The following is a 27,307-nucleotide window of genomic DNA, read 5'->3' on the forward strand; positions in this document are numbered from 1 at the left end:
TATCAGCTGAGAAATGTTAACAAGTCGTGTCTACTGTCTAGCAAAATACTGCGTATTCTAACCTTACCAAAATAATTACCACTTGTTTGTTAGATATCAATTCTATTCTTTTATAGAATCAGATCTTTATTTTAAAAGTGCTGCTTGTTTTTGTGAAGATGTTATACTTCAAATGTGACAAGCTTCTAAAGCTTATAAAGTTTATTTTAGTTAAACAAATTTGATAAAAATTAATTGTCCATATCGAAGTAATTTACATAAAGACCCAGAGGTTTTTGTTAAAAAGTGTTCTGTCAATTTGTTCTTGTATTGCTAATTCTATTCATTTTCAAAATGTCTGCAGAGGTGAGTAAATTGTTCATTTGAATAGTGAAATTCATAGATGAGATATACTATTAAAAGTAGATAGGCTAACGCTAAGTAAGAACACATGATTCTTATTTACTTTTTATCATATGTAAAAATATATTCATACAGTACCTACCTTAGCTGCTCTCAACTAAATTTTTGAGCAGGTATTCAGTAAAGGTTATTAAAGCTATGTTTCGTATTCCACGATTTATCAATTATGATATCAAGGATTAGTCTACTAGCCCATGACAAAAAAATACGTAAGCCGTTACATAAAGATAATTTGGAAGTACAAGTCACAGCCTTCAATCAAACTCCTATTTCTGAATCAGTACAATTCACAAATTGCAACAATAATGTGCCTCTTATTTCATCTCTGTTGAATATTGTCGTTAAACAAATTGTTGACCGTGAATTACATTTACTCAATTCATTTGTAAGTGGAATACATATAATCTTATGTTTCTCAATTATGTACGGTACTTTTACCATAGAATAAAAAATCTCATAAGTAGTTACAAACTATCTTATACTACCGTATAAGTTTTCTCTGATCCTACTTTAAGATACAAAGCAAGAGACTCATTGTAACTCATTAGTCTCTTTCCATATTTCTGATTAAAATTATTAATTATTTTGGTTTTGTTTGAATTTATAGGAACCACAAGCAGGTCAGAAAAAGGGTGGACTAGAATCTCTCAGTCACGACGAATTAGTCGCAAAGTGTAAAAGCCTGTTGAATATCGCTCAAAAGGCGAAAAAAGCAAAAGATGGTAAGTAAATAATTTGTATGAGTGTTCTTTATTATTAGACTTAAACATCAGCAATTTTTCTGTGCCTCACTGCGATTTTATAATTTACTTTAGTGTAAAGTTTAAAATGTTATTACTCTTTACTTGAAATTAAGACATGCTTAAGTTAGTGGCGAAATGTAAAAAACATAGCTGAATGTGCGGTGCTGATGAGCAGATGTCCACTCATAAAACTCAGATTGTAAAACATATTTCTTAAACTGTTGTATTTCCGTGTTTACTGGTTTTTAAAACAGGATAATCTATTTCATCCATTTGGTTCTGTTAGCTACTAAGATTCTCTTGCTGTAAACTGTTCTTATGATCACTTTTGAAAGGCATGGGCGTGTTTAGTCTCGGCCAATGACAGTCGACTCAACCTTGATTGATATAGCTAACAGCCTATCGTAGAGTTTACTCACACTATTATATTCTGCTGCTCAATTTTCAATTTTACTAGATATTACTTTACTTAGATATATTACTAGAATAAAGAATACAGATAGCTACCACAGCAACGCAGATAGGCTGGTAAACTCATATTGAAGCTCATGACAAAACCTCTTATACTGCGCTACCAATAAAAATTCGTAAACTGAATCTTGTTTAATTTTAATAGGAAATATTGATATTTTGGTTACCTGTAAAAATTTTTCGAAACATGTTTTTATAAGTGCAATTATTTCTGTGACTTGGAGATTCAGAAAACGTATATAAGTGTGGTTCTTTTTTTTTTATTTGAACAATTTTAAGAATATAGTGGAATATTATGATTGTGTAATGTTTTGCACACTTCTAATACTAGTCTATTTTGCAATTTCAATAAAATTTGTTATATATTATGATCGTGATTATTTTCAACAGATGCATTGGAAGAGCTGGCTAATAAGGAAACAAAATTCAAAGAAGAATTAAAATCCTTGAAAGATAAGGTAATGGTTATTATGTTCAATATTCTCGGATTTTTTCCTAATGATGGCTATCAACAATTCAATATCCATGTTATCATACATATGACTATGTAATGAGGCCGCCAAACAAATTCAAGGATCGTATTGATAGAAGATACTTCACTAGATTATACACTTTACGTGAGCTATCTACTAGACGTTCCTGGTTAGGGCACTTTGGGTACTGATCAGAATCGTTAAGTCAGCTACTAGAATTGTCCGTTAAGTTAGGCTCGACTCACACTTACGCGACTCAGGTCGAGAAGAGACTGGACTCTAGTCGAGAGCATGTGTTTTCAAATGGTGACTTCGTGGAGACTAGAATCGACTGGTCTGTGTGTCATCGTTTGGAAAGACATGCTCTCGACTAGAGTCGAGTCTCTTCTCGACCTGAGTCGTGTAAGTGTGAGTTGAGCCTTACTGATATTCATTGCTGAGCTTGGGTAATGATGCTATTAAGAATTGCTCCTGAATACGGCACTAAAGTTAAATGTTTGTTATACTTGTATGTTTCTTCTAATATTGACCAAGTACAATATTGATGTCACCAACTTTTCTATCGTCTGTTTTTTTCATAAATTCCATTCTTTTATAGACATTATTAATCAAGTTTGATCAATTTGACGCAACCAATATGGCATACTGATCTTGGTTTAGGAAAAGTGTTAAGTAATCAATACTTTTTATTCAAACAGACATTACTATACAATCCAACATGTACACTATTAGGGCTAAAATATTTAATGGTTTTTTTGTCAATTAAGACCCTTGAAATAATAATATCCTTACAAGACGTTATACCCAACTGTTATTTATATATTTCCCAATATTAACAATACTCAATTACCAATGCTATAAAGGTGACAATTTTATAGGAGTGCTAATTGCAGTTATTCCTATTATTGGAATTTGATATTCTAACATTCCATTCAATTATTTATAGGGTGTAAAGATTCGAATGAAAGTTTCAAATTTCATACAATGCTATATATTGTATCTGTTGAAGATCAGGAGTTTATTTGAGGTAAATCATTTTAAAAACGAGTAATATATTTGTGCTATTGTGCTTAGAAAACTCTGCTTGGATAACTGTTTTAGTTATTGATTTTTTCAATTCTAATTCTCTCTTGACATTTTATAGAATTTTTTTATAAAACCCCAATGAGGCTGACTTGATTAAAAAAAAGGCTTGAAAGAATATTTGAAAAATTGAATATCAAGTTAAGACTTGTGATGGAAGGAAGGCTTATGCCTCAATTAGAGATTTGGGACTGAAAACCCTCAATCAAATGCTTTAAAAATAAAATCTTATTTGATGTGTTTGCAAATACTCATATTCTAGGTTAATAATATCATAGAGAAACAATAGCATAAGTAGATATCCCATGGTATAGGGCGTTTATGTCGCAACTTTTTCTGTTATCTCAAGCTGATAGTCCACGTAATTCTATCCTGTGAAGCTTTATGACGCTGGTAGTCTCTCATATTGTGTCGTTCATACACTCTTACTCGGTCAAAACAGTAAAAATCGACAGTAATCGGCTTGAGATAATAGTAAAAGTTGCGACATAAACGCCCTATACTATGGGATATCTATTTACGCTATTTTTTCTCTATGTTAATAGCCTCATATATATTCGAAACATGAATTATTTCACAATATATTCTACTCATATTCTAATGTTTTAATCGACATTATGAGTCAAGTTTACTTGACTGAAATTCTTGACTTGACTTAATTGACTGGTAAGCAACTTCTAAGTGTGTTTTTGTGTACATTATTTCATAAATTATAGGCATATAAATATATTATTTATTTATTTATATTATTGTAAAATAATAGGACCTATTGTTTTTGGTCCAATTGTATTGAATTATCTTCTATTTAAGAATACTAACTATAATATTGACATATTATTGAGGATACACAGAATGTCATTGGTTTTCCAAAGTGCAAGATTCTTCAAAAGTAAAAGGAAAGTACAAGATGAAGGATAGTGTATCTTACACTAGGAAAAACTCTGCTGAACATAAGCTCCTCATGTGTTCCACATAAAGAGGTTGTACATAAAAAGTAGGTGTGATACGTGTTCTAGTGGTTAGTTTGCTTGCCTAGCAGCCCAGAGATCCCCAGTTCAAACCCGCCCATTACCAATCCTTTTTGAACAGGTCACTCCCGTGTTATCGGATGGGCACGTTAAACTGTCGGTCTCGGCTAAAGTATGACAGCTGTAAAACCCATTGACGGCTTTAATTATATATTCAGGCGAGGTGGAACTTCCGTCAGAACAACACACCAATAAAAGCCATACGAAAATTATATTATTATTAGGATGATTGATTGATTGAGTTCTTTATTTATGTAGATTACATGATGTTTAGAGAGGATATATGTTACATGATGATTAGAGAGGATAAAAAGTATAATTTATAGATTTTAATATTTTCATCAATTATTAGTATTTTCTATTTGCTTCCAGGCATCAATAGACAGTTCCCAATCCATACAGATGAAAAAGAATCTTTTAGATTTGCAACTAGAATTTGATACTTCTCAGAAAAAGATGGCGTCTCTGGAGGAAGAGCACAAAGTATGCAGTGCAAAAATAAAGAAACTCGAACACCAGCTCTCTATTGAATATGGTAAGCTCTAAAATGGAATAGATTCGTTGTTTATTGGAATGAGAAAACATACATAACAAAATAAGAAAAGAGAGAAGCTTAACTTGGAAAAGAATTACATCGAAATCGGTAGCCATGAATAATTCGATATCTTTATTATGATAATTTATATCATGATTATCAAGCGATAACTGATAATTTAAGAGATTATGATAATTATCAAGCGATAACTGGAAAAACTATACATAGTCTGTCTATATAGCATTTTGAATCCAGCTCCTGATCACGTACAAAGTCCATTACACTCTTCAATTTTACTACCCATTACTGCTTGTTAATGTTCACTCTTCAATACTCAAATGACGACACAATAGTCTGATTTTATGATTAAAAGTGAAAATTAGAGTATTGAAAAAGAACTTGGCATTCAAAAGCGCGCCACAAATGTTAGTAGAAGCTAATAGCTTTTTATCATAACAATCAGACTGCTGTATCGTAATTTAAGTATTGAACAGTGTTCATTATCATACTTTTATTAGTAGTAACTTGTTCACTTTGAGCCTTGTGCTTGTTTATTTTGTGAATGTTTTGTATATTTAAGGTGAATAAATCATTTCATTTGAGTTCATTATTCTACAAATCACGCAACTGTTAAAACAATCATTCCAAAGAAGAATATTAGGCTAATACTATTGGGTCAAGTTGTTTAGATTACAAAATCCCTACAAACCATACAAAATATATTAAAGATTCTGTATAGGATGTTATAGTATAGTTTGTATACGATTTTGATAAAATTTATGATTCGGTGTAAGCTTTCCAAAAAAGAATTAGGCTAATAGCCTACTATTGGGTCAAGTTGTTTAAATTACAAAATCCCTACAAACCATACAAAATACATTAAAGATTCTGTATAGGATGTTATAGTATAGTTTGTATACGATTTTGATAAAATTTATGATTTGGTGTAAGCTTTCCATAAAAGAATTAGGCTAATACTATTGGGTCAAGTTGTTTAGATTACAAAATCACTACAAACCATACAAAAATATTTTAAAGATTCTGTATAAGATGTTATTATAGTATAGTTTATATAAGATTTAGATAAAATTAACGATTTGGTATAAGCTTTTGAAAAAATTGAAAGCTTTGCCTAAGATTTTGAAATACTTTTCCCAACATTTAATATTTAAAATGTTGTCTTTTCCCGATCACTGTTTAAGATTTGTACCTGTATTATCTATCATATAATAAAGGAAAGAATCGGCTTAAAAATTTACGGGATAGGAAATACACAAATTACGCATCATAACGTCTGAACTACTGAACTGATTAATTTGAAATTTTGCATATAGATTAATAATTTACCGTGGATGTTTGTAGGACTATTTTCAGTTCTCCAATATCTGAGTATATCAAGTTTTCAGTTAGTCTAAATACATTCTATTTGTGTTTTAATCATATCCTTGCGGAGCACTGGTTACCTGCTAGTGAATGAATAAATGCAATTTTTTCTCGTTTTCAGACAAAAGAAAGAATGCCGAATTGCTCAACAACAATCTGAACGAAGACCTCAATAAACTGACTGAGAGCTCCGGCCAGATGAGGCTGATCTGCAAGCGGGTGATGGAGGAGAAAGAAGAAATCGAAAAGGATTTCAAAGAAATTTTCCAGCAGAAAATCGAGTGGACCCGGTATTTGCAGGCGACATATCCCAACGAAAGTATAACATCTGTGAAAGATTGGATCGCCATCTTGGAAAGTAGAGGTTTGTCGAAAAATTCTGATAATCTCGAGGAGGAAAACAAAATGTTGAAAGACACGAATGAGGAGATGAAGAGGAAGGTGGAGAAACTGGAAAAAGTGGTAGAGGATTTGATTGTGAAGAAAGATGGTGCCAGTAGTGAAATTGCTAGTTTGAAAAATGATAAAACAAAAATGGCTGAAGAGTTGAATGAGGTTAGGGTATCTAGGGATGCACTCTTGAAGAGAATGGACGAGGTTCGTATTGAGACCACACATCTAATTGAACATTCCGAAAAATTGTCTGAAGAAAATGGTTCACTAAGAATGGAAAAAGAGAGGTTCGAAAATAGTCTGGCTAGCTTGTCCACGGAACATTTGAAATACTTGAAAGAAATTGAAGATTTAAAAGCAATAAATGTGGAATTGCAGGGGAAATTGGAGAGAATGAAAGAGGAATTGGAAGAGGAGGAAAGTGGGAGAATGGAAGAAGTGGAGGGTATGAGGATGAAATTGAAGGAGATGGAAGGAATGAAGATAAAATTGAAGAGATGGAAGGAATGGAGATAAAATTGAAGGAGATGGAAGGAATAGAGATCAAATTGAAGGATATGGAACAAATGAGGATAAAAATTAAGGAGATGGAAGGAATAGAGATAAAATTGAAGGAGATGGAAGGAATGGAGATGAAATTGAAGGAGATGGAAGGAATGGAGATGAAATTGAAGGAGATGAAAGGAATGGAGATAAAATGAAAGAGATGGAAGGAATGGAGATGAAATTGAAGGCGATGGAAGGAATGGAGATGAAATTGAAAGAAATGGAAGGACTGCAGATAAAATTGAAGGAGATGGAAGAAGGAATGGAGATAAAATTGAAGGAGATGGAAGTAATGGAAACGAAATTGAAGGAGATGAAAGGAATGGAGATAAAATTGAAAGAGATGGAAGGAATGGAGATGAAATTGAAGGCGATGGAAGGAATGGAGATGAAATTGAAGGAGATGGAAGGAATGGAGATGAAATTGAAAGAAATGGAAGGACTGAAGATAAAATTGAAGGAGATGGAAGAAGGAATGGAGATAAAATTGAAGGAGATGGAAGTAATGGAGACGAAATTGAAGGAGATGGAAGAAATGAGGATAAAATTGAAGGAGATGGAAGTAATGGAGACGAAATTGAAGGAGATGGAAGGAATGGAGATGAAATTGAAGGAGATGAAAGGAATGGAGATAAAATTGAAGGAGATGGAAGGAATGAGGATGAAATTGGAGAGGCTGGAACAAACTAAACTTGAAGTAGAGGAACATTTGAAAATGAAGTTGAAAGAGACAGAGGATTTGAAATTGAGTTTGGAAGATATGGGTATGAAATTTGATAAAATGTTAGAAATGAAATCAGAAGTAGAGGAAAATATGAAATTGAAAGTGGAAGAAATGGAGAGTTTGAAATTGAAATTAGGAGAGATGGGAGTCCTAGAAATGAAATTAGAGGGAATGGAACGTTCAAAATTGGAAGTAGAAGAGAATATGAAGGTGGAATTGGAGGAAGTAGAAAGTTTGAGAATAAAATTGCTGGAAACTGAAAATTTGAGATTGAAATTGAAGGAATTTGAAAATTTGGGTATTGAATTGGAAGAGAAGGGAAGTGAGTTGAATAGATTGAAGTCTGATTACAGTTTATTAGAAAATGAGAAAATTTCCGTTGATAACAAAGTGGCTGAGCAAATTAATAAAATAGAAGCTTTCAAATCTAAAGAGTCTGACTTGAATGGAAAATTGAATGTGCTTGAAAAGAGTCTAGAAGAGAAAAACACTGAACTGCAAGTTTTCAAATGTAGAGAATCTGATCTGATTGGAAAACTAAATTCTCTTGAAGAACAACTAAAGGAGAAGAATATGTTGAAAAATGATAGAGATGTGTTAGAAAAGGAGAAAGAATTGTTGGTTAGTGATAAAAATGAGCTGGAAAAAAGTGTAGAATCGTTGAAAGGTGAGAAAAAGAAGTTTGAAAACAGAGAGAAGGAATTGTTGGATAATATTTGTGGTTTGGAAAAAGAGTTGGAAGCTTCAAAATGTAGTAAAGTGGAGATGGATGATGAAAGCAAGGACAAATTGAGAGAATATCAAGTGATGAAGACCAGTTTGGAAGAATATCGGGATAAATTGAGAATAGCTTTGGATGAGAATAAAAAAACTGAAGAATTTATTGACGATTTGAAGTGTGAAGCTGGGAAATTAAATAGTCTTCTAAGTGTAGTTCAAGAAGAAAGAGATAGCGCTAGAAATCGGTTGCATGAATGCCAGTTGGAAAAGCGTGTCTTGGAATCCAAAGTGGAAAAACTCCGTCTCGAAGATGAGGAAAACCTCCAAAACCTGCAAGATTTAAACGACAGGTATCTTAGTATGGAGGAAAAATTGAATTTCATATTCAGTGAAAACGAGGATTTGAAAGGAAAGGTGCTAGAACTCGAAGAAATGCACGATAATCTACTGAAAGAAATCGAGAATATCATAGGGAGTAACCTTGAGGTTTTATCTAAACCTCAAATAGTACATGACTTCCAAAACAAATCGGTCAAATTAGATTCGTCGGTTTTGTTGAAGTATTTGACTGAAATTATTTGTAGTTTGAGTAAAACTATTAAGGAGAAAGATGGTACGTTGGAAAGGATCGGTGGGGAGGTTAGTGATGTGAAAAAACAATTGGAAGATGAGTTGAAAAGTTCCGAGGGGTTGAAAATGTTGGAAAGTATGCTCAATGATAAATTGTCTAGTTTTAAAGGTGGAAATATTGAGGAAAGGCTCGAGGTTTTGGGTGGAGTTGTGGAAGATTCTAGATTTTTTGAAGATTTGTGTGATAGTTTTGCTAGAATACTGGAGACAGATGTGCTGGAGGCGAAAAAAGGTCTGAAAGTGAAGTTGGAAGAACTGAAAGAGAATGGTTGGAAATTCGTTTTGACCGTTGACAACAAAGATGGAGACAAAGAAGGTAGGGAGAAGAAGGTGGCCGATGAAGTTAGGGAGAAGGAAGAGGAGATTGCTCAGTTGCAGGATAAGAATAAGGAGTTGAAGGGAGTAGCGATAAAGATGAAGAAGAAAATAAATGATCTCAATCAGCTGTTGGAGGGGGAACGGCAAAAGGTTGACGCTGAGAGGGCGAAACTGAGTCAGTTATCAGCTGTTGCTAAAAATGCTCAGGTAAGCAAAAATAATATATACTAAATCCACGTTATAAGTATTTTATTAACATTGGTGTTGCTATCCTTGTCTAACATTTAAAAAAGCAATGATTCATTTCAGCCAAAAAAATACATCAAGTACATTAGACTAGGTCATTACAGATAAGTCACATTATCACAACAACATTCATATTATCAACTTAAATTATTATCACAGATGCACTAAACTTAGTCTTTGGAAATATAATACATGCAAAATACTCATAAGTTTTAATCCTTAAGGGTCCTACACACCTACGGGTTTGGCTCGCGGATTTGGCTCGGCTCGGCTCGGGAGAAATCCGTGAGTGTGTAGGCGATTTAATTGCTAGCCGAGCCGAGCCGAGCCAAATCCATCCAGGGCTACTGGCGCGGCTCGGCTCGGCTCGGGGCGAAATCCGTGAGTGTGTAGGCTCTCCCGGCCGGGCGCTTTTAGTTACCAAAATCGAAATCGCCTAAAAATCGAGATAGCAAAATTTTCAGATTCGGATTCAGCGCCCTCGAATTAGTAAAATGGTTCGCGGGAGCTCTAAAATAGTCGAAAATGAAAACTCTGTGAGCACTTTAATGTTATTAATGAAGAATTTAGTTGAACTAAGCAATTTGAGCAAGAAAGTACTAGTACTGTAAAATAATAATACCAGTGTTTCCCAAAAAAAATTATTAGCTGTAGAATAAACATATTTCAATTTTTTATTCAATAAAAATGAACTTTTTTTATATTATTTTTGCCTACTTGTGGGAAATTCTATTGAGGAAGCTGAAATTGAATCACATTTTTTTGTCTCTATTTTTAACAGGTTAATATTGAGTATGAAAACCTTTTTCGATCAATGAATTGTCATAGTATTTTAAATACTATCTTACATAAGATCTAAAGAGTTCTATACCGTACTTATTGGGAGCTGGTTGAGGCTTTACAGTTTCAAGTATAGAGGGTTCAATATTCTCTATCTACTGCCACGCTGAGTGAATTAAGAGTTGGTGTGTGGCTGTATGAGAAAGAGAGAGAGAGATTGATTGATTTTATTGATGTTGTGCTAGGTCTCGACAGACCTATTGCACAAAAACATCATTACAAAATATACATCCAGATAATTGAACAAAATAAACGATAGTAACATGAACAAAATGGTATTAATGCAATTAAGAAAAAGAGAAATTAGTAGATAATTGGAAAATGACAGATTAATTGTTACAATTAAAAGATAGCAGAAAGCTCTATCCAGGAGGAAGAGAGAATAGAGAAAAATAAGGGGGCAGAGAGAAGAGATGAAGAATAAAAGTAAAACATTTATAAAAGTGAACGACAGTGTGGAGAATGAACACAAAGACTTGCAGCAAAAGTACAACGAAAAAGAGAATAGGTTCACGGAGATTGAAAAAGATATGGCTGCCATTAAAACACAACTGGAAAGGTAAGAGTAAATGAATGTCATGATATTATTGATTAACTTTGTATTGAGTAAATGATTGAATTTTAGATGAATTTTTCACAACTCTCCCTCGTGTTATTTCAAACTCATGTAAAATATAATTATTATTGAATACGTCTTTGTTCCAGTTCTGTTAGCAAAGAGTCGACTCTAGTAAAGGAACTGGGAGAAGTGAAGAACGAGAAACACGTGGAAGAGGTGATACGAAAGGAGTGTGAAAAGGAATTGATAATCACCCAGGATAAGCTGAGGAAAGTTCAGTTGGAGCTGGATCAGGCCCTATTACAGTCCCAAAAACATACCGTTCTCACACAAGAAAAACATGACTACGAGGTAAAAACATCAGTTTATTTTGTTCCCCCGAACCATAAAAATGTTTATACAGATTATAAGATGTCATTTGAAAAATTAATAATCACCGTCAGTGTATCCTTAATCTGTTTTTGAATTATTTTCAACTACACTACAGTCTAATTTAGGCTGTAAAAATTACAAAATTTAGACTTTAAATTAGACTGTAGTGTCGTTGAGAGTAGTTCAAAACAGATTATTACTTGCAGTTCGTCATGGATAGTGAAATAGATGAGTAGAAGTATCCTTAATATTTGGTTGATTTTCATGTAGTTTGTGTTCAGCGTTCCTCTACATTCAGGTTCAATTTGTTAAAAATTGTTCCAATTTTATCCAAATTGGAAAGAGAGATAGCTCAAGGTTATCGTCATTTTTCCCTTCCAATCATTTTAATGTTGTATAAATTTAGTGTTGTAAAAATCTTTGTAATAATTTTAGTGTTGTTTGTAAAAATAAAAATCAACTTGATTGAATACTGTTTCCATATTTCAAAATTAGTGTTGTTGTAAAAATGAGAAATAACCTGATTGAATGCTGTTTCATGTTTCAAAAAATCGTGGAACAATTTGGTGTTTTGTTCAAAGTCACATTGTTTCTAGAGTGAATTTATGAAACTAGCGGTGCTTTCAGCTGTACCACTACCTCCGTAAACAAAGCCATAGTACATTCTGGTAACGTCAGCACAGGTAGACACCAATAAAAATTTGTTGATTTCAGTTGATCTATATCAGCTAGTGTTTTTATTTGTGTAGGAGGAGCCCTACCTGTGCTGACGTTACCATCAACCTGTCATGCACTATGGCTTTGTTTACGGAGGTAGGCCTGCCGCAAAGTAGACCCACGCTAATCAACGTCACTCCAACCCACGCCGTGGGATGTTTTGTAAACCATTGCTAGGCTTCTCTAGACATCTGTGTAATACATGCAATGAATAAATAATCCACTTGTCAGCTGATTGATTATGAATAATTCTATAGCAATGATTTACAAAACATCCCACGCCGTTGTTTGAAGTGGCGTGGATTAGCGTGGGTCTACTTTGCGGCGGGCCTCAGTGACTGTACAGGGTTAGTCTATTAATTTATTTATTAAATAATTTATTTATATTGAAATGATTGGTCGATTGTATTGAAATGATTGATTGAATGGAAATTTTGCAGCAACAACTCAACCAATCCCACCAAACCCAGACTCAGCTTGAGGGCAAGCTAAAAGAAGCTAGCTCGACGTTAGCTGAGCTCACCAGCCAGCTAGAAACTGCAAGACGTGATAAGGACGAGCTAGCTGTTCAGCTGACCAAGTTGACAGCTGATAGTCAGCTATCAATTGAAACGGCTAGGATACAGAATGAGGCTCTCTTGAATCGGGTAAGTTCACAAGTTCAAACTTCAAACTTAAAGTTCACGTCTTAAAGACGTCAAAGCATTTAAACTCTCGCGTTGAACGTTAAAGCGTTTAAACATTAGTGTTGAATGTTAAAAACTTGAAACTTTAAAGCTCTATTTTACTCCAATTGAAAAATTATAAAACCTTTAAAGTGAAAGAATCTGTACAAACTAAAAACTCTTGTAAAAAAAAACATCCAACGCCGGTCGGGTTGGTCTAGTGGTAAGGAGCGTCACAAACCTCGGTCTGCTTGCCCCGCCTAGTCCGTGGGTTCGAATCCCGCCGGTGGCATGTACGTTTGGTCATCTCTTCAATTAACCAACGTATTTCTCATTAACCACACACACAAGCAAAAAGCTCATGTGGACATTATCCGCAATTAAAAAATTTCAAACAAAAAGTATCTTATTATAATTTTGAAGATTCAGTATTACTGGCTTGAATGTTGTTGTATCCTTTTCACTCGAAAGTATATAGGGTAACACTTGTAGAGCAAAATAATGTTGATTTGCTAATGTTTTCCTTAATTAGCATGCATTTATAATACTGTCAAGTATATTAAAATGTAAAGTATATGGAATCAGAAGTTGGATCAAGTTCCACATGTAGAGTTCATATCTTCTCCAATGAAGTGGTAGCATTGGAGCTCATGTCAAATATTTTTAAAACAAATTCTTTCAAAGTGTGATTATTTTTGTACATTTGAAATTAGGCGCTCAGCCTCTTGTCATTTGATCTACACTCCAGATCTTCTAACACGGAGAACTTCTGATCCCCTATAGGAGATTGATACAAATTTATCTCTTCATACAGAGTAGGGCAGATTAGTGTTCGTATTTGGTTAGATACTTGGAAAAAAATTATATTTTGTTTATATTTTCAGAACAACATTACCCTATCAAATAACTTTTAAATTTATGTTGACCATAGATATGAACGATCAACTATCCAGTAGTCTAGGTAGCAACTACATAGTGATACTAAACTGTGTTATAAGGCTGGCCACTAACGGGAGAACATGTCATATGATAAGCATGCATGTTTATCATACACTCACACACTCATACACATGTTCATCATGCATGTTTTGTCATCAGCAAGAGGCGTCTTACATAGAATAAACAACCAATAACAATAAATGAACCACTGGAAAATCACAAAATGTGATAGAAAAATAATTCAACTTCAAATAGAGCAGTGAAGAAAAAACAATCAAGAATCAAGATACAAAAACCTAACGTCAAAAAATTTGCTCGAAACCTTTCGCTGTGATGATGCAACAATGTATGACGTCATGTGTATCATGCATTTTCAACCGTTAGGCTAGGCGCTCACCAGTTAGTCAAGACAAGACAAGACATGATCAGACAAGTTTAGTCACAATACTTCACATTGTTGCTTATGACGCAACTCACACTGATTAGTCATTGCAATTAGACATGTCTTCATAAGCAACTATGTGAAGTATTGTGACTAAACGTGACTAGTCTTGTCTTGACTAACCGGTGTACGCCCGTAGTGTTCAGTGGGTTAGTTAATGGGTCCTATGGACATTTTTTCGAAAACTGAATTTGAATTTTGCCGCCCTCCAGGTGAGCCAATTGGAAGCGGAGCTGCGAACGGCGACTGCGCAGAAGCAGCGCTTCGAGCAGGAAGCGACGCGATTGGCGGAGGAGTTCGCCGCCTACAAGGTGCGTGCGCAGAGTGTGCTGCGACAGAAGGAGCAGGGAGGAAGCTCAGCTGAACAGGAAGCACGTGATAAGTGCGCCGAACTACAGGAGATGTGTGATCGTATCAAGGCACAACTGGATAACACCCTGTAAGTTACTTTTTCATTTATTAAATTCACAATTACAAATAGAGAAAAGATAATATAAGAAGATATCCCATGATAGAAGTGGCCGGCCTTAGTCGAGTGGATTAGATGCTGGCTTTGTAATTCAGAGGCCGGGGTTCAAGTCCCCGCCTGGACAAGATATTTTTCTTGGTCCACTCCCGTGTTACGGATGGACACGATAAATCGTCGATCTCTGCTGTCTTAAACACAGTCGTTAGGTCATGTCAGAGGCCCTGAAATTGATCAAGTGAGACCTGAAAACTCTGACACCAGACCTGTGTCAGCCAGGTCACTCGATATTATTATTTTTATCCCATGGTATAGTTCGTTTATGTTCCAAATTTCAAGCCGATTTCTTGTTAACTCAAGTCGATTACTGTTAATAATATAATAATAATAATAATATTTATTCATGCAAGTTCATTTTACATTCAATGTTTCGCATTTGTCAGTTACAATAAAAAATCATAAAATTTGTCAGGTCATCAAAATGTCCGTGAATATTTGAAGTCAACAATAAAGATGACATCATTTTAATTATTATAATTCATTAGGTTCATTTCTCACACTGAATATTATAAAAAAACTTCATCAAACTGTTAAAACATCTCTCTTGTAGCCAATTCCTCAGTAGTCTCTTGAATGTTCTGTTATTTGAAGTACCGAGAATTTCCACTGGTTTAAGATCTTTCGACTCACATTCTCTGGCTTAGCTTCATCTTGTTGAGATTGGAGTCTGAGCATATTCGTTGCCTGTGTGTTGTGTGTTATAGCGCCTGTAGTCCACTCGTCCTTGCGGAAAAATCCATAGAATAGAATAGAATAGAATAAGTTTTAATGTAACCGCTTCTGAGGTCTTCAGAAGCATTACCTCCGTCACAATGTACAGAAAATGTCACACATACAATACAATAATTGGAAATATACTATTCTAAAAGAACTACAATATCATGATATATTAATATCATGTCCAAACAAAGAAAGATATTATATTTGAATATATATATATATATATATATATATATATATATATATATATATATATATATATTCAAATATAAGATATTGCAGCCTCAATGCAGCCTCCAGGATATACAGACATGGCAAAGGCAGGATCTTAGCTTCCCTGAATAACTCTCTGCATGGGGTCCTTGGTGGCCATCAATGAAGCGGGTGCCGCATCCCACAATATCAAGCCATACGTTAGAGCTGGCTGAAAACATCCATAGTACGCTATTCGAACTGTTAACTATCATCTATTATTAGTGTTTTGGCCGGGTGAGAGTGGAAGAACGGCACGTTATTAGGGACTACTAGTATCACATAGCTTCTCAAAAAAGGACCACTAGGTCTATCGGCTTGAATTAACAGTGAAATTTGGAACATAAACCGCCCTATATCATGGGATATCTTCTTGTGCTATCTTTTCTCTATGATAATTAAACCCCTAGACTCCTAAGGCACCCAGATTGAATAAGACTCCTATAGTAGTGAGATTAAGCTATAAAGACAGTGGGAATGATAGGACTCAAGTTTGCCAATTCTCGTCTATTCCACCGCCATCTATATAGTAGATATAGTGAGGTACACGTTATATTGATTAGCAATGATATTGCTATCCTTGTGTATCATTCAACATAGCGGATAAAGCTATCTCTTTCTCGCTTTGCTCTGTTGCCAGATCGTCTTTTAAGAATGTAGAACTATTATTAATTAACAAAATATTTCATCTTAATTAATTATGAAAATTTTATTTATTATGGAGTTATTGAAAAATATATATTTTTGCTTAAAATATATAATTGATTATTTTAAACGAGAATGAACTAAAATATTACATTAATAAACCCGTATCAGCTACCGTCTATAGTAGGCATTGACAAAACAGAGGATCGGCAACATTGTTCTCGTATCAATTTCAATACGCTTTGATTGAGCATACAACTGTATCATGAGCTTTTTCTGTATCATGAACACTCTGAATCATTTTATGACTAGTCTCTGTATCATTAAAAATAATAATTAATAATTATTAATAATTTTTCTTATTCTCTTAATGTTGATGTTTTTCCCCATTAGTATTATAAATGTTTTCTATGTTGAATTTATCTAAAATTTCTACATCATAGGTTATCAATTTTTCTTTTTTCAAATTTGTGTTTATAAATGTGGTTTTCATAAACTTCTAATGACTCGCAAGATGTAACTTTATTAGAATTTTGAACTTTTGGCATAAAATCTTAAACAATAGCAAAATTAGTGGCATCCCGACACATATTCATATATAGTGGGGGCCACATTTTCTTAGATCAGCAAATAATTAACCAATTGTATTAATACTTTGTAAACAATTGTAGCTTATATGCTTTTTGTAATCATGTCTATATTTTGAATAAACTCCTCTGGTCGTGTTGTACCCTCAACCAGAGAAAGTATTATTATCTTTCTCCACTGCCATTATAACGTGGACCTCACTATAGCTGTGATTGAAGTCATTTTATTTCATTTAATTATTCAATCATTCAGATTCACTTAACTTCTAGAAAAGTAGCCTACCACCTTTTTAAACTCCGCAATGTTACCAAATCGGTTAAAGGCTATGAAGAAATATAATAAACTCTCTGTATCGAACTTGTATGTGTGTGTGAAAATAAATTGAATTGAAAAAATAAAATGAAAAATAAACGACCTTAATATTCAATCTCAAATTACGAAAATATATTATTAAATCTTGAAAAGAAATATGCTCTTTAAATCGATATAATATTGACTTGTGCAATAACACTTGGTTATTTGTCGTTGGTTAATGGCAATAATTTCTACCTTTCAGAGAAGAATTGGACCAAGTCAAATTGAAGCTGGAATCAGTCATGGCTGAAAAAGAAGCTCTGGATAAGAAGTGCGAAAATATGAATAATATACTGGTGCAACGCAATAAGGAGCTGGATCGTCGTATGATGGAGCATCGTCAGCATAAATTGAGTACAGATACTCTCATACAATGCTATAAGGTTAGTTATATTTTATTATATTAAAAATATATACTTTATAATGATTAAGTGATTACTTTTCAATAGAGCCTTCACTTTTCCTCCTTCAAAATAATATAATACGATTTGAATAAAACTTTCTACATAATTTTACTTCGTTATCTTTTGTGTGCCACAGAAAACAAGAACTGGTTTTTCTGATTAGTTGTTGTGCCTGTTGAAAACCTTATTATTTATCCGAAGAAGGCACTGACAGATTGCCAGAACACTAAGTGCCGTTGTAGAGAAGCCGGTTAAATTTTAATCGTGATTAATTTCACGAGAACCAAAGCCTTCTCTGATTGTTTCTCGTGGAATTAATCCGGCTTTTGTGCAACCGGGCTAAGTGAGGTGAAAGTTATAGCAGCAGTATTTGATTAACTGCAGTGTTGCTATTCTTGTCTATCATTCGACATAGCAGATAATGCTGTCATTATCTAGTTCCACAACAATGTTGGAGTATAATTAATTAACAAAATATTTATTATCTCAATTATAAACATTCATTATTTAGTTTTCATTGAGAAATATATTTTCTTGACGAATAAAATGTAATTGATTATTCAAAACAAAAATGAACAGTTGATATTACATCAGATATACTGGTATCAGCTATCCTCTATAGAAGGCAAAGAGGCAGAGAATTGGCAACGCTGTTCTCCTATTTTTCTCCATTGCCATTATAACTTGGACCTCACTATAACACTAGGGCATAATATATTCTCATTAGCAATAGCAAGTTTTGTAATATGAATATTTTCATTGAACATGTAATTGTTGCTTATATGAAAATAAAGTTATTAAAGTTGTTTTGAATATGAATTGTATTGGAGTTTTATTGTTGTGTCAAGGAAGCACATTTTGGGGCGTTTACCTGTTGTTCCCATTGTAAATTAATTGTGAATAAATAAAATAAATATTATTTACAGACACAACTTGAAGAGAAAGAGCGTGGTCACGAGATCGAACTAGAATCGCTGAGACTGCAGATTTCGAAGCTGTCCAGTCGAGTAAACCACAGCGAAGTGGACGACGCCAAAGTGGACGTCGAAAACGCCAATTTCTATGAGACTGGTTCCGCTTTATCGGACTCTGCTCCACTGGGACAGTCGCCGCCCGTTGACATTATTCAAGGCGATAATGGCAACAAGAGTCTGCCTCCCAGACCACCTTTGATAGAACGGGAAGATGGCGAGGTATGTATTGAATGAAAATAAGTGGATAAAGATGAAAATAACAACTATAAACAGACTATAAAATATAAACTACTAGCCGTCAGGCTCGTTTCGCTCGCCATATCCGTCTAGCCAGCGGTCTCCGCCCCCTGGACCCCCGACTGGATCGTCCAAGAATGAGATCAGCAGGCTCGCTTCGCTCGCCTGCATTTTTCATTTGAGCATTTGGCTAAATGGATATGGCGAGCGAAGCAAGCCTGACGGCTAGTAACATATGATATGGAAATTTCAATTATAATTCAGAAAATAAGAAAAATATACATGCTAAAAGACTAACTTTAAACCCTTAAAAACAACCCTTAGAGTTAAAATATTTCCAAAAGATTTCTTAGTGCGCCTCTAAAGGGCCAACTGAACATACCTACCAAATTTGAACGTTTTTGGTCCGGTAGATTTTTAGTACTGCAAGTGAGTGAGTGAGTCAGTCAGTCAGTCAGTGAGTGAGTGAGTGAGTGCCATTTCGCTTTTATATATATAGATAAAATTATTAATGAAATATTAAACAGTCCAACTGAATTGGATTTAAATAAAATGGAATAGTATTTAATGAAAATAACTAAAAGTAAATAGTATAACTGAATCCCAATTTGATGGAATAGAATTACATTTTGGGAAGGTCTCAGTCCATCAAGTAGCTATTTTGGCCAACTCTTGAGATACTGAAATAAATGAGAAGTTAAGAATTCAGATTATCAAGTTTCACAGCATCAAGTTTTCGTTGCAGCTTGATGCACAATTAGCTAAACCGGTACTTCAAGTTTACATCGTTTTTTATAGTGTAATTTTGTTAGGAACTTGTACTACTTGTATTTTATGTATATTATTGAGAATAAAATTTAATATTCAACAATTCAATATACCACTAACCAAAACTTATTAGAAAATGTAGAATAACTAAAACAGTATCAATATTACAAAGATTCTATTCACTTGTATCATTATTCTTAACTATTGTTTGAATTTCATTATTTACTTGTTCAATTGCTACTATTTTTAAATTTTTATCGTTTGATTGTCTATTTTATTGTTGTATTGCTACTATCCCTTTTAATTTTTTTGCTGTGTGTCTACAGGGATCAGAAGGCAACGAGATGACAATGTACCCCGGTTCATTGTCAAACAAAGGTGGACTGGTGCCATTGGCAAAACTTCTAAGCTCGTCGCTAGGATCTGATGATGAGAGAGATGGTAATTTCACATTCAAAAATAATTTGATTTTCACAACCTCATGAAGATGTTCTTTTACATTATTTTTTGAATAATAGTAAAGGTATAAATAAAAATCTGAGTAGGCCTACCCTTTTTAAAATTATTTAATCACGGCATGTTTCGGTTATATAATTCCATTATCAATAATAATAATAATAATAATAATAATAATAATAATAATATAATAATAATAATCCAACATCTTGATAGGCATGTGCCGCTTAGACAATGGTCACACTGCACTTGATCTGAGAAACCCCAGTGGACGCGAGGCCACCACTATTCAGTCCTTGAAGGCAGATTGGCAGCAGAAGGAGCTGCATGGGCGCTACTATGGTCTCCTCTACTCGGATCAAATAGATAAGGAGCTGTCAACCAGGTGGCTCACAGTTGGCAACTTGTTCCCAGAGACAGAAGGCTTTGTGCTTGCCATACAGGACCAGGTGATAGCCACTAATGCCTATAGAAGACACATCATGGGTGATCTGAGCATAAGTGATAGATGCAGGTTGTGTGCTGCTGCTGTGGAAACTGGAAATTATTCAGCATATCACCTCAGGATGCTCAATATTGGCCCCCAGAGAGTACCTAAGGCGGCACAATAATGTTGCAAGAATTGTATATTTAGAACTACAACTGAAGAATGGTATCATAAATGAAACTCCACCATACTATTCATATACGCCACCTGCATTTGCTGAGAAAAACCATGTCAAGATCTATTGGGATGCTCGGATGATCACTGATAGGCAGGTCCTACATAACAAGCCTGATATCCTCTTGATGGACATGTTGGGAAAGGAGGCTATCATAATTGATGTTGCGGTGCCAGCTGATGAGAATGCTCAAAAAACCCGTGGAGAGAAACTCAGGAAATATCAGGAACTCGCATTCGAACTCAAAGATATGTATGGTTTGCACAAGGTAAAAATATTGCCAATTATTATAGACAGACAGACAAAAGTTTCTTTATTTCAAAAAAAATCATTTAACAAAATAAAACATGCTGTGCTCATTCATTGTCATACAAAAAAAAACTTAATAACCATTGTGTTACAACATCATCCTAGAACCAAAATTACCGGATATTTATAAGTAAAAATAAATTTTATGTAAAGTGTCTAAAATAAAATGAAAGTATTGATTTAAATTTCAAATTTAAGTTTATAAATCTTAATGTGGCTCAGGTTTTAAGGAAAACGATGAGAAACACAAATATATTTAAGGAAATGAGCACAATGAATAATATGAAAATGGTCTGCATGAGCTAGATGCCTGTGCGCAGACCAGAGTTACTAAAACATGTTTTTATAGGGAGAGAATATAGTATCAGAAAAATATAGAATTTATAATTTTTATGTATAATATTTTCCTCCCTTTCGTTACTAAATAAGTTAACTTTAATAAAAGAATGAAACTGCAGATATAGGTTCCCTTCAGCACAAAAAAATCATCAGTATTAGTTTTGATGGTGACTATTGTAATTAGTTGAAATAATATTTTCTGATTTATCTATTTACCTAATTGTAATAAGAAAATCTTTAATTTTAATTTGAAATCTGTTTTGGATATGTTATTGAATAATATTTGTTGTGGAAAATAAGACGTTAAGTTTCGATATAGAACATGACAAATGTAAAAGGAATTGGTTTGAGAGAAAGCTTTCTGCAGGGCGATAGCCGCAATACCAATGTTACTAGCATATCTTGTATTGTGAATATGTGTCACGGTCCTGAGGATATGCATATTTGAGTATAAATGTATTATAGTATTTTTGATAAAAAGTTGTCTTATTGTCAATACTGAGCTTTACAAAAGTATAATATTGTGAGTGGGCTGGTACCAAAAACAACAGTGGAATCCGGCAAAATGATTGACGTTTCAGACAATCTAGTAGGAAAAATGCAAAAATCAGTTCTACTAGATACGGCACGAATAGTACCTGGTAGTTAAAATGTAGGCTGATGAGAACAATCTGAATAATAGAGAAGAATTGGAGGTTGCATGTAATGCCCCTCTTATTTGTATAATCCGCAAAAGCGTAAATAATAATGATGATAATAATGGCATTATATAGCCGAAACATGTCGTGATTAAATAATTTTAAAAAGGGTACTCAGATTTATATTCAAAAGTAGCCCTAAAGAAAAAAATACAATTTAGTGAAAGTATGTTTGTTGAATGTAATTACCTATCGGTTTAGAGAGATGGGAATTTTCAACAATAATGCTATTTACACAACCTTATGAAGATGTTCGTATAATTTTTTTTAAATAACAGTGAAAGTATGTTTGTTTTAGTGTAATTATACTGAGGGTGATGCCCACATAAGCTCTTAGGCTTGTGCATGGATAATGATTGAGAGGGATGACGACTACTTTTTAGGTAGTCGGGACCGACTGAAGACCGTATCCTTATGATTGTGCTGTGGTTAAAAACTTTTGCCCCGGTCGAGATTCGAACTCGGGTTCTCTTGATTTTTAGACCGGCGCGTTATCACTTACTCCAACGAGCCACCCAATTAATAGTGAAGAGTTGAAATACTCGCACATTTGAGATATCGCACTACGAATGACACACATTTATTCATCCTTATGTGGATATTTTGTGAGAAATGAATCTATTATCTATGAACAGTTTATTACACATTGTGTGATTTGTTTGTTTTTCCAGTTCTATCGCTAGAGAAGTTTGAAAGCCTTCAAAACGAGATGTTAGCGTCTAATACTAGAGTGAAGCATTTGGCCGCCCTGCTCAGTGAGGCAGAGAAAGACTCTGCACTAATGGAGGAGCAAAACGCGGTTTTGAAAGAGGAAATCAGAAGGCTGCAAAGGTGTATTGAGAGGCAGCCTCATGCGCATAACGTCGAGTATTTGAAGAATGTAGTCTTTAAGGTACTGTTAATTTTGTCATATTTATTCTACATTATTTTCGACTTTGTAGTCTAAAATATAATGAAGGAAAGAATTGGTCTATACACGTACGGGATAGGAAATATACGAATGACGCATCATCATGTCTGAACTACAGGACGGTTGACTTTTGTATATAGATTCTCAATTTACCGAGAATGGTTATAGGCCTATTTTAAATTTTGCAAGATTTCAGTTTATCAAGTTTTTAACTATACCCTTGCGGAGCACCTACCTGCTAGTGGTCAATAAAAGTTTATAAATCAGAAATTAATATTTGTACATCCAGGGATCAAGTAGTGGAAGCTTCTCTTCTTAATGGAGTTGGGTAGGACATTTTTTCTCCACAGGACTTTTGGCACGTATCATCTATAATATAATAAAGGAACGAACTGGCTTATACACTTACGGGATAGGAAATTCACGAATGACGCATCATCCCGTCTGAACTACTGGACTGATTAACTTGAAATTTACTGAGATTCTCAATTTAACGACGATGGTTATAGGCCTATTTTAAATTCTTCAAGATTTCAATAGGTCAAGTTTTCAGTTTGTCAAGTTTTGAATTAGACCCTTAGACCAGTTATAGAATAGACACGGCCTATTGTATTTTCATACTGAAAGTCGATGAAGCCAACATCTACTGCCATATCTCCAAATCGTGACGTCAGCATCAGATAAAAAACTTTTCTGTAGTGTTTATTTACATTGTATTCCATAGCAAATTGTGTCTATTTCAGCGGGAGCGCAGCTGGAGTTTACCATTTTAATGAATAATAATTTACATCCTTCTGAAATAGACACAATCTGAAAGTTTTCTATCCGATGATAACGTCACGATTTGGAGATATGGCAGTAGATGTTGGCTTCAGAGGCTAGACTTCCCAGCGTGTCTATTCTATAACTGGTCTAAGATCAGACCCTTGCAGAGCACAGATTACCTGTTAGTGGTCAATAACAGTTTATAAATCAGAAATTAGTATTTGTACATCCAGGGATCAATTAGTGGAGTTTCTTTCTTCTTATTGAAGTTGAGTGCGACATTTTTTATGTACACAATATTCCTTCACCCTCAGAAAAAATGAATTCAACAATTATGATTCACAACTTGACTTGAAACCAGTTAACTACACATCTAAAGATTAAATTGAAATGTTTTCTTCCCAATGCAGTATAGAGTCTTTGAAGCAGAAAACTGTCTTTAGTCCCGTGATGCACAAAACAATTATCCACCAACACGAAATAATTCAACTATCTGTCTTTTATTCTTCCTTCAACTAACCTGTCTTTGAGTCTTCTCACTTTATTGTTTCTGAGTTCTATAGTGAGATTCAAGTTTTGAAGACAGAACCTGATTAACATTGGTTTCCTATCCTTGCCTGTCATTATACAAAGCAGATAGCTCTATCCCTTCCAAGGTACTGTTACCAGATTGTTTTTAGACTAGGAAGGAATGTATAGTTGAAACATTAAAATATAATCAATAATATTTTCTTGACGAACAAAATATATTTGAGAAGAAATTTGAATATTATCAACAATTAATTTCAGATCAGATACTGTGATAACTTGAACCACAGCTATCTAATGTAGAAGGCGGTGGAAAAGGCAAAGTGGCAACAATCCCTTCCTATCATTCCCACTGATTTTATAACGTAAATCTCACTGTAGTTAATTTTTTCTTACATTTCAAAGTTACTTTATATTTTTTGCTAAGATAAGGGCCCATATGAATAAAACCATAGCAAATGCTCATGAGCAAGAGCATGGAACATAAGGTTTTGCTCATGAGCAAAAGGTAGAAGCAAAAGCATTTGCTCATTTTTATATGAATAAGCTTTACCTTATACTCCTGAGCTCTGGAGCAAATGCTCACGTATTTTAAAGATTTTTCATCAACTGATACGCTTTTGTAGCTTTACTTTGTTTTTATATATCTCACGGAAGCGCTAAATATGCAAGTAGAGGGCACCGCTTGTCTTTGCGTCGTCTGCTCTGTTTTCTATTTATGAATAGAGTTTTAGGTTAGTTGCGTTTAGAATTTTGAAATAAAAGCGTGACAAAATGTTATCTCTATAATAATCTTCAGCATATTCTTATAATATCAATAGCCTTCTTATGATCGTCTACACTCTCATCTTCTTAAATGCCTATTTCCTACTTTGTGATGGCTATCTTTATATCTTTTCAAGGAATAATGATGATATATATCATTGTTGAATCTAAAAAGAGTTTTATAGTTCTCAACTATTGGTTGTGATCGTATCTGGTATAGTTTCCTCTTCCTCATAGTTGAGCCATTTTACTATGAGCAAAAGGTGATAAGCTGCTCTAGACTAGATTCACCTTTTTTGAAGCATTTGCTTCAAAAGTTGAGCAAATGCTCTAGTTTATTTATAAAATTTTGAGTATAAGCTTTTACTTTTGAGCAAATGCTTAAAATATTTTTCTTGGTGAGCATGATCAAAAGGTTTTGCTCACGTTTTTTCATATGAAATGAAGCAAATGCTCCATATTTTAGAAGTATAAGCAAATGTTCAACTTTATTCATATGGCCCAATGTTTTGGGCCACTTATGATCACAAAACTGACATAGTTTTTATTCGATTAAACTTATCAGTAACTTTATTTAATTTGAATTGTGATTTGATTTCAGTTTGCAACCTTGGGTAGTGGAGACGAGAAGTCTCGCCTTGTTCCTGTCCTTGACACGATACTCAAACTAAGCCCAGAAGAGCACAAACAGTTGACTGCCGTTGCCAAAGGTAAATATTTATCTATTCAATTATTCATCTAATACAGTACTATAAATTAACATCATTATTTCATGAATAAATAGTTTTCCTACAACAAAAGCTGGAATCTCAAACGTGCACTAATTGGGAATATATCGTTATTGGCAAACACCGTGACAGGGTAAAATTTAAAACAATTTTTGAGAACGCTGCTAGTAGTGACTACTAGGTGCAATGGGAACGTGGATTGGAAATGTGAATTGCATTTCCAATTTCGTGTTCCCGCTACAGCTAGTGGACGCTTAAACTTGATTGACGCTACTATTGTCTCTGTGTACAGGCTGCTGAATAGGTAATTGCACTTATTTGTACAATTGAACTTTGAAAAATTACTAAAGTCTTCAGACACAGACTACAAAACTCAGGCCCGGTTGCCGGTTAAGTTTTAACCGTGATTAATTTCACGAGAACCAATCAGAGAAGGCCTTTTCGATAAGATAAGGCTTCTCTGATTGGTTCTCGTGGGATTAATCACGATTAAAATTTAACCGGCTTTTGTGCAACCGGCACAAATACTATAAAACAAATTTTCAGAGTTGAGATAATTAATTTATGGTCTTTGATTTTGTTTCATGGTCTTCATCATGTTTTATAGTATTTAGTCTAGAAAATAGATATTTTCTTGGACTCTTTTATTTTCTTATATTACGGTAAATCAATTGTATAATTTGTTTCTAAAAATTGTCATAATTTTCCAGGCGAAGCAGAGCAGACATCAGGCTGGAGCTCATACCTTCCAACGTGGCAGTAGCCTAACACCAAATTTCTCAACTTAAGTTTTATAGCTGTAATTTATTATCAACATTTAAATTATTTATTTTGTTTAGCTCAATTATTATAGAAAATAATAAATGAACTGATCTGTGTCAACGTGTGATGTTGGCCTATGAAATGTGTAAATAATAATAAGTTAATATTATTGTTATTATGTAATTATTTTGTGCTTGATAGTTACTTAACAGTTAACATAAATAATATTATGTTTAAAACGTTTTTCGAATTTTATTCATTTTGGAAACTTTTTGTATAATTATAGAGAAAAGATAGATTATGGTATCATTTTGTACTTCAATTTTAAGGAGGCTTAACATACAATGGAGGAGATGAATAATGTTAGAATGAAAAGAAGGGAAGTATTGCATGTAATAAAGCAGAAGAAGAAGTGATCTTTTACATTCAAATTTCAATTTTTCTATTTTAGTCGTCATGTGTACAAATATATACACATAGGTTACATGATTTATAGAATTCTACTAACATAAAAAAGGCCAGAAAAAGTCAGAGAAAAACTCATTCAATGAGTAAAGCTGGGTTTACACCAAAGTCTATTAACAAAATGTTAATAACTTAATCCTTATAGATTCTATTAGATTAAACATAACTTATCATACACATGATGAACATATGTGTTTGTCAAGTTCCGTTCAATCTAATAGAA

General features: G+C 33.9%; 1 protein-coding gene across 1 annotated transcript; it reads left to right on the plus strand.

Moving 5' to 3' along the window:
* Window positions 1–26,862, plus strand: LOC111050233 (GRIP and coiled-coil domain-containing protein 2). The gene is made up of 16 exons (XM_039440406.1): window positions 1–345; window positions 1,010–1,124; window positions 2,007–2,074; window positions 4,573–4,735; window positions 6,240–7,025; window positions 7,099–9,656; window positions 10,922–11,094; window positions 11,241–11,445; window positions 12,624–12,830; window positions 14,442–14,668; window positions 17,517–17,697; window positions 18,645–18,911; window positions 20,024–20,138; window positions 22,833–23,053; window positions 25,731–25,839; window positions 26,568–26,862. Exons 1-16 carry the CDS (start codon window positions 334–336, stop codon window positions 26,618–26,620), a joined length of 5,460 nt encoding a protein of 1,819 aa, XP_039296340.1. The 5' UTR covers window positions 1–333; the 3' UTR covers window positions 26,621–26,862.
* Window positions 26,863–27,307: the final 445 nt, after the last annotated feature.

This window comes from Nilaparvata lugens, chromosome 13 (assembly GCF_014356525.2).
Source record: "Nilaparvata lugens isolate BPH chromosome 13, ASM1435652v1, whole genome shotgun sequence".
Taxonomy (NCBI): domain Eukaryota; kingdom Metazoa; phylum Arthropoda; class Insecta; order Hemiptera; family Delphacidae; genus Nilaparvata; species Nilaparvata lugens.

Bases quoted from the DNA above. Each gene is read 5' to 3' on its own strand.
- LOC111050233 (XM_039440406.1), top strand. The intron at 12,831-14,441 runs GTAAGTTCACAA...GCCGCCCTCCAG, and splicing joins ATGAGGCTCTCTTGAATCGG to GTGAGCCAATTGGAAGCGGA. The intron at 20,139-22,832 runs GTAATTTCACAT...TTGTTTTTCCAG, and splicing joins ATCTGATGATGAGAGAGATG to TTCTATCGCTAGAGAAGTTT.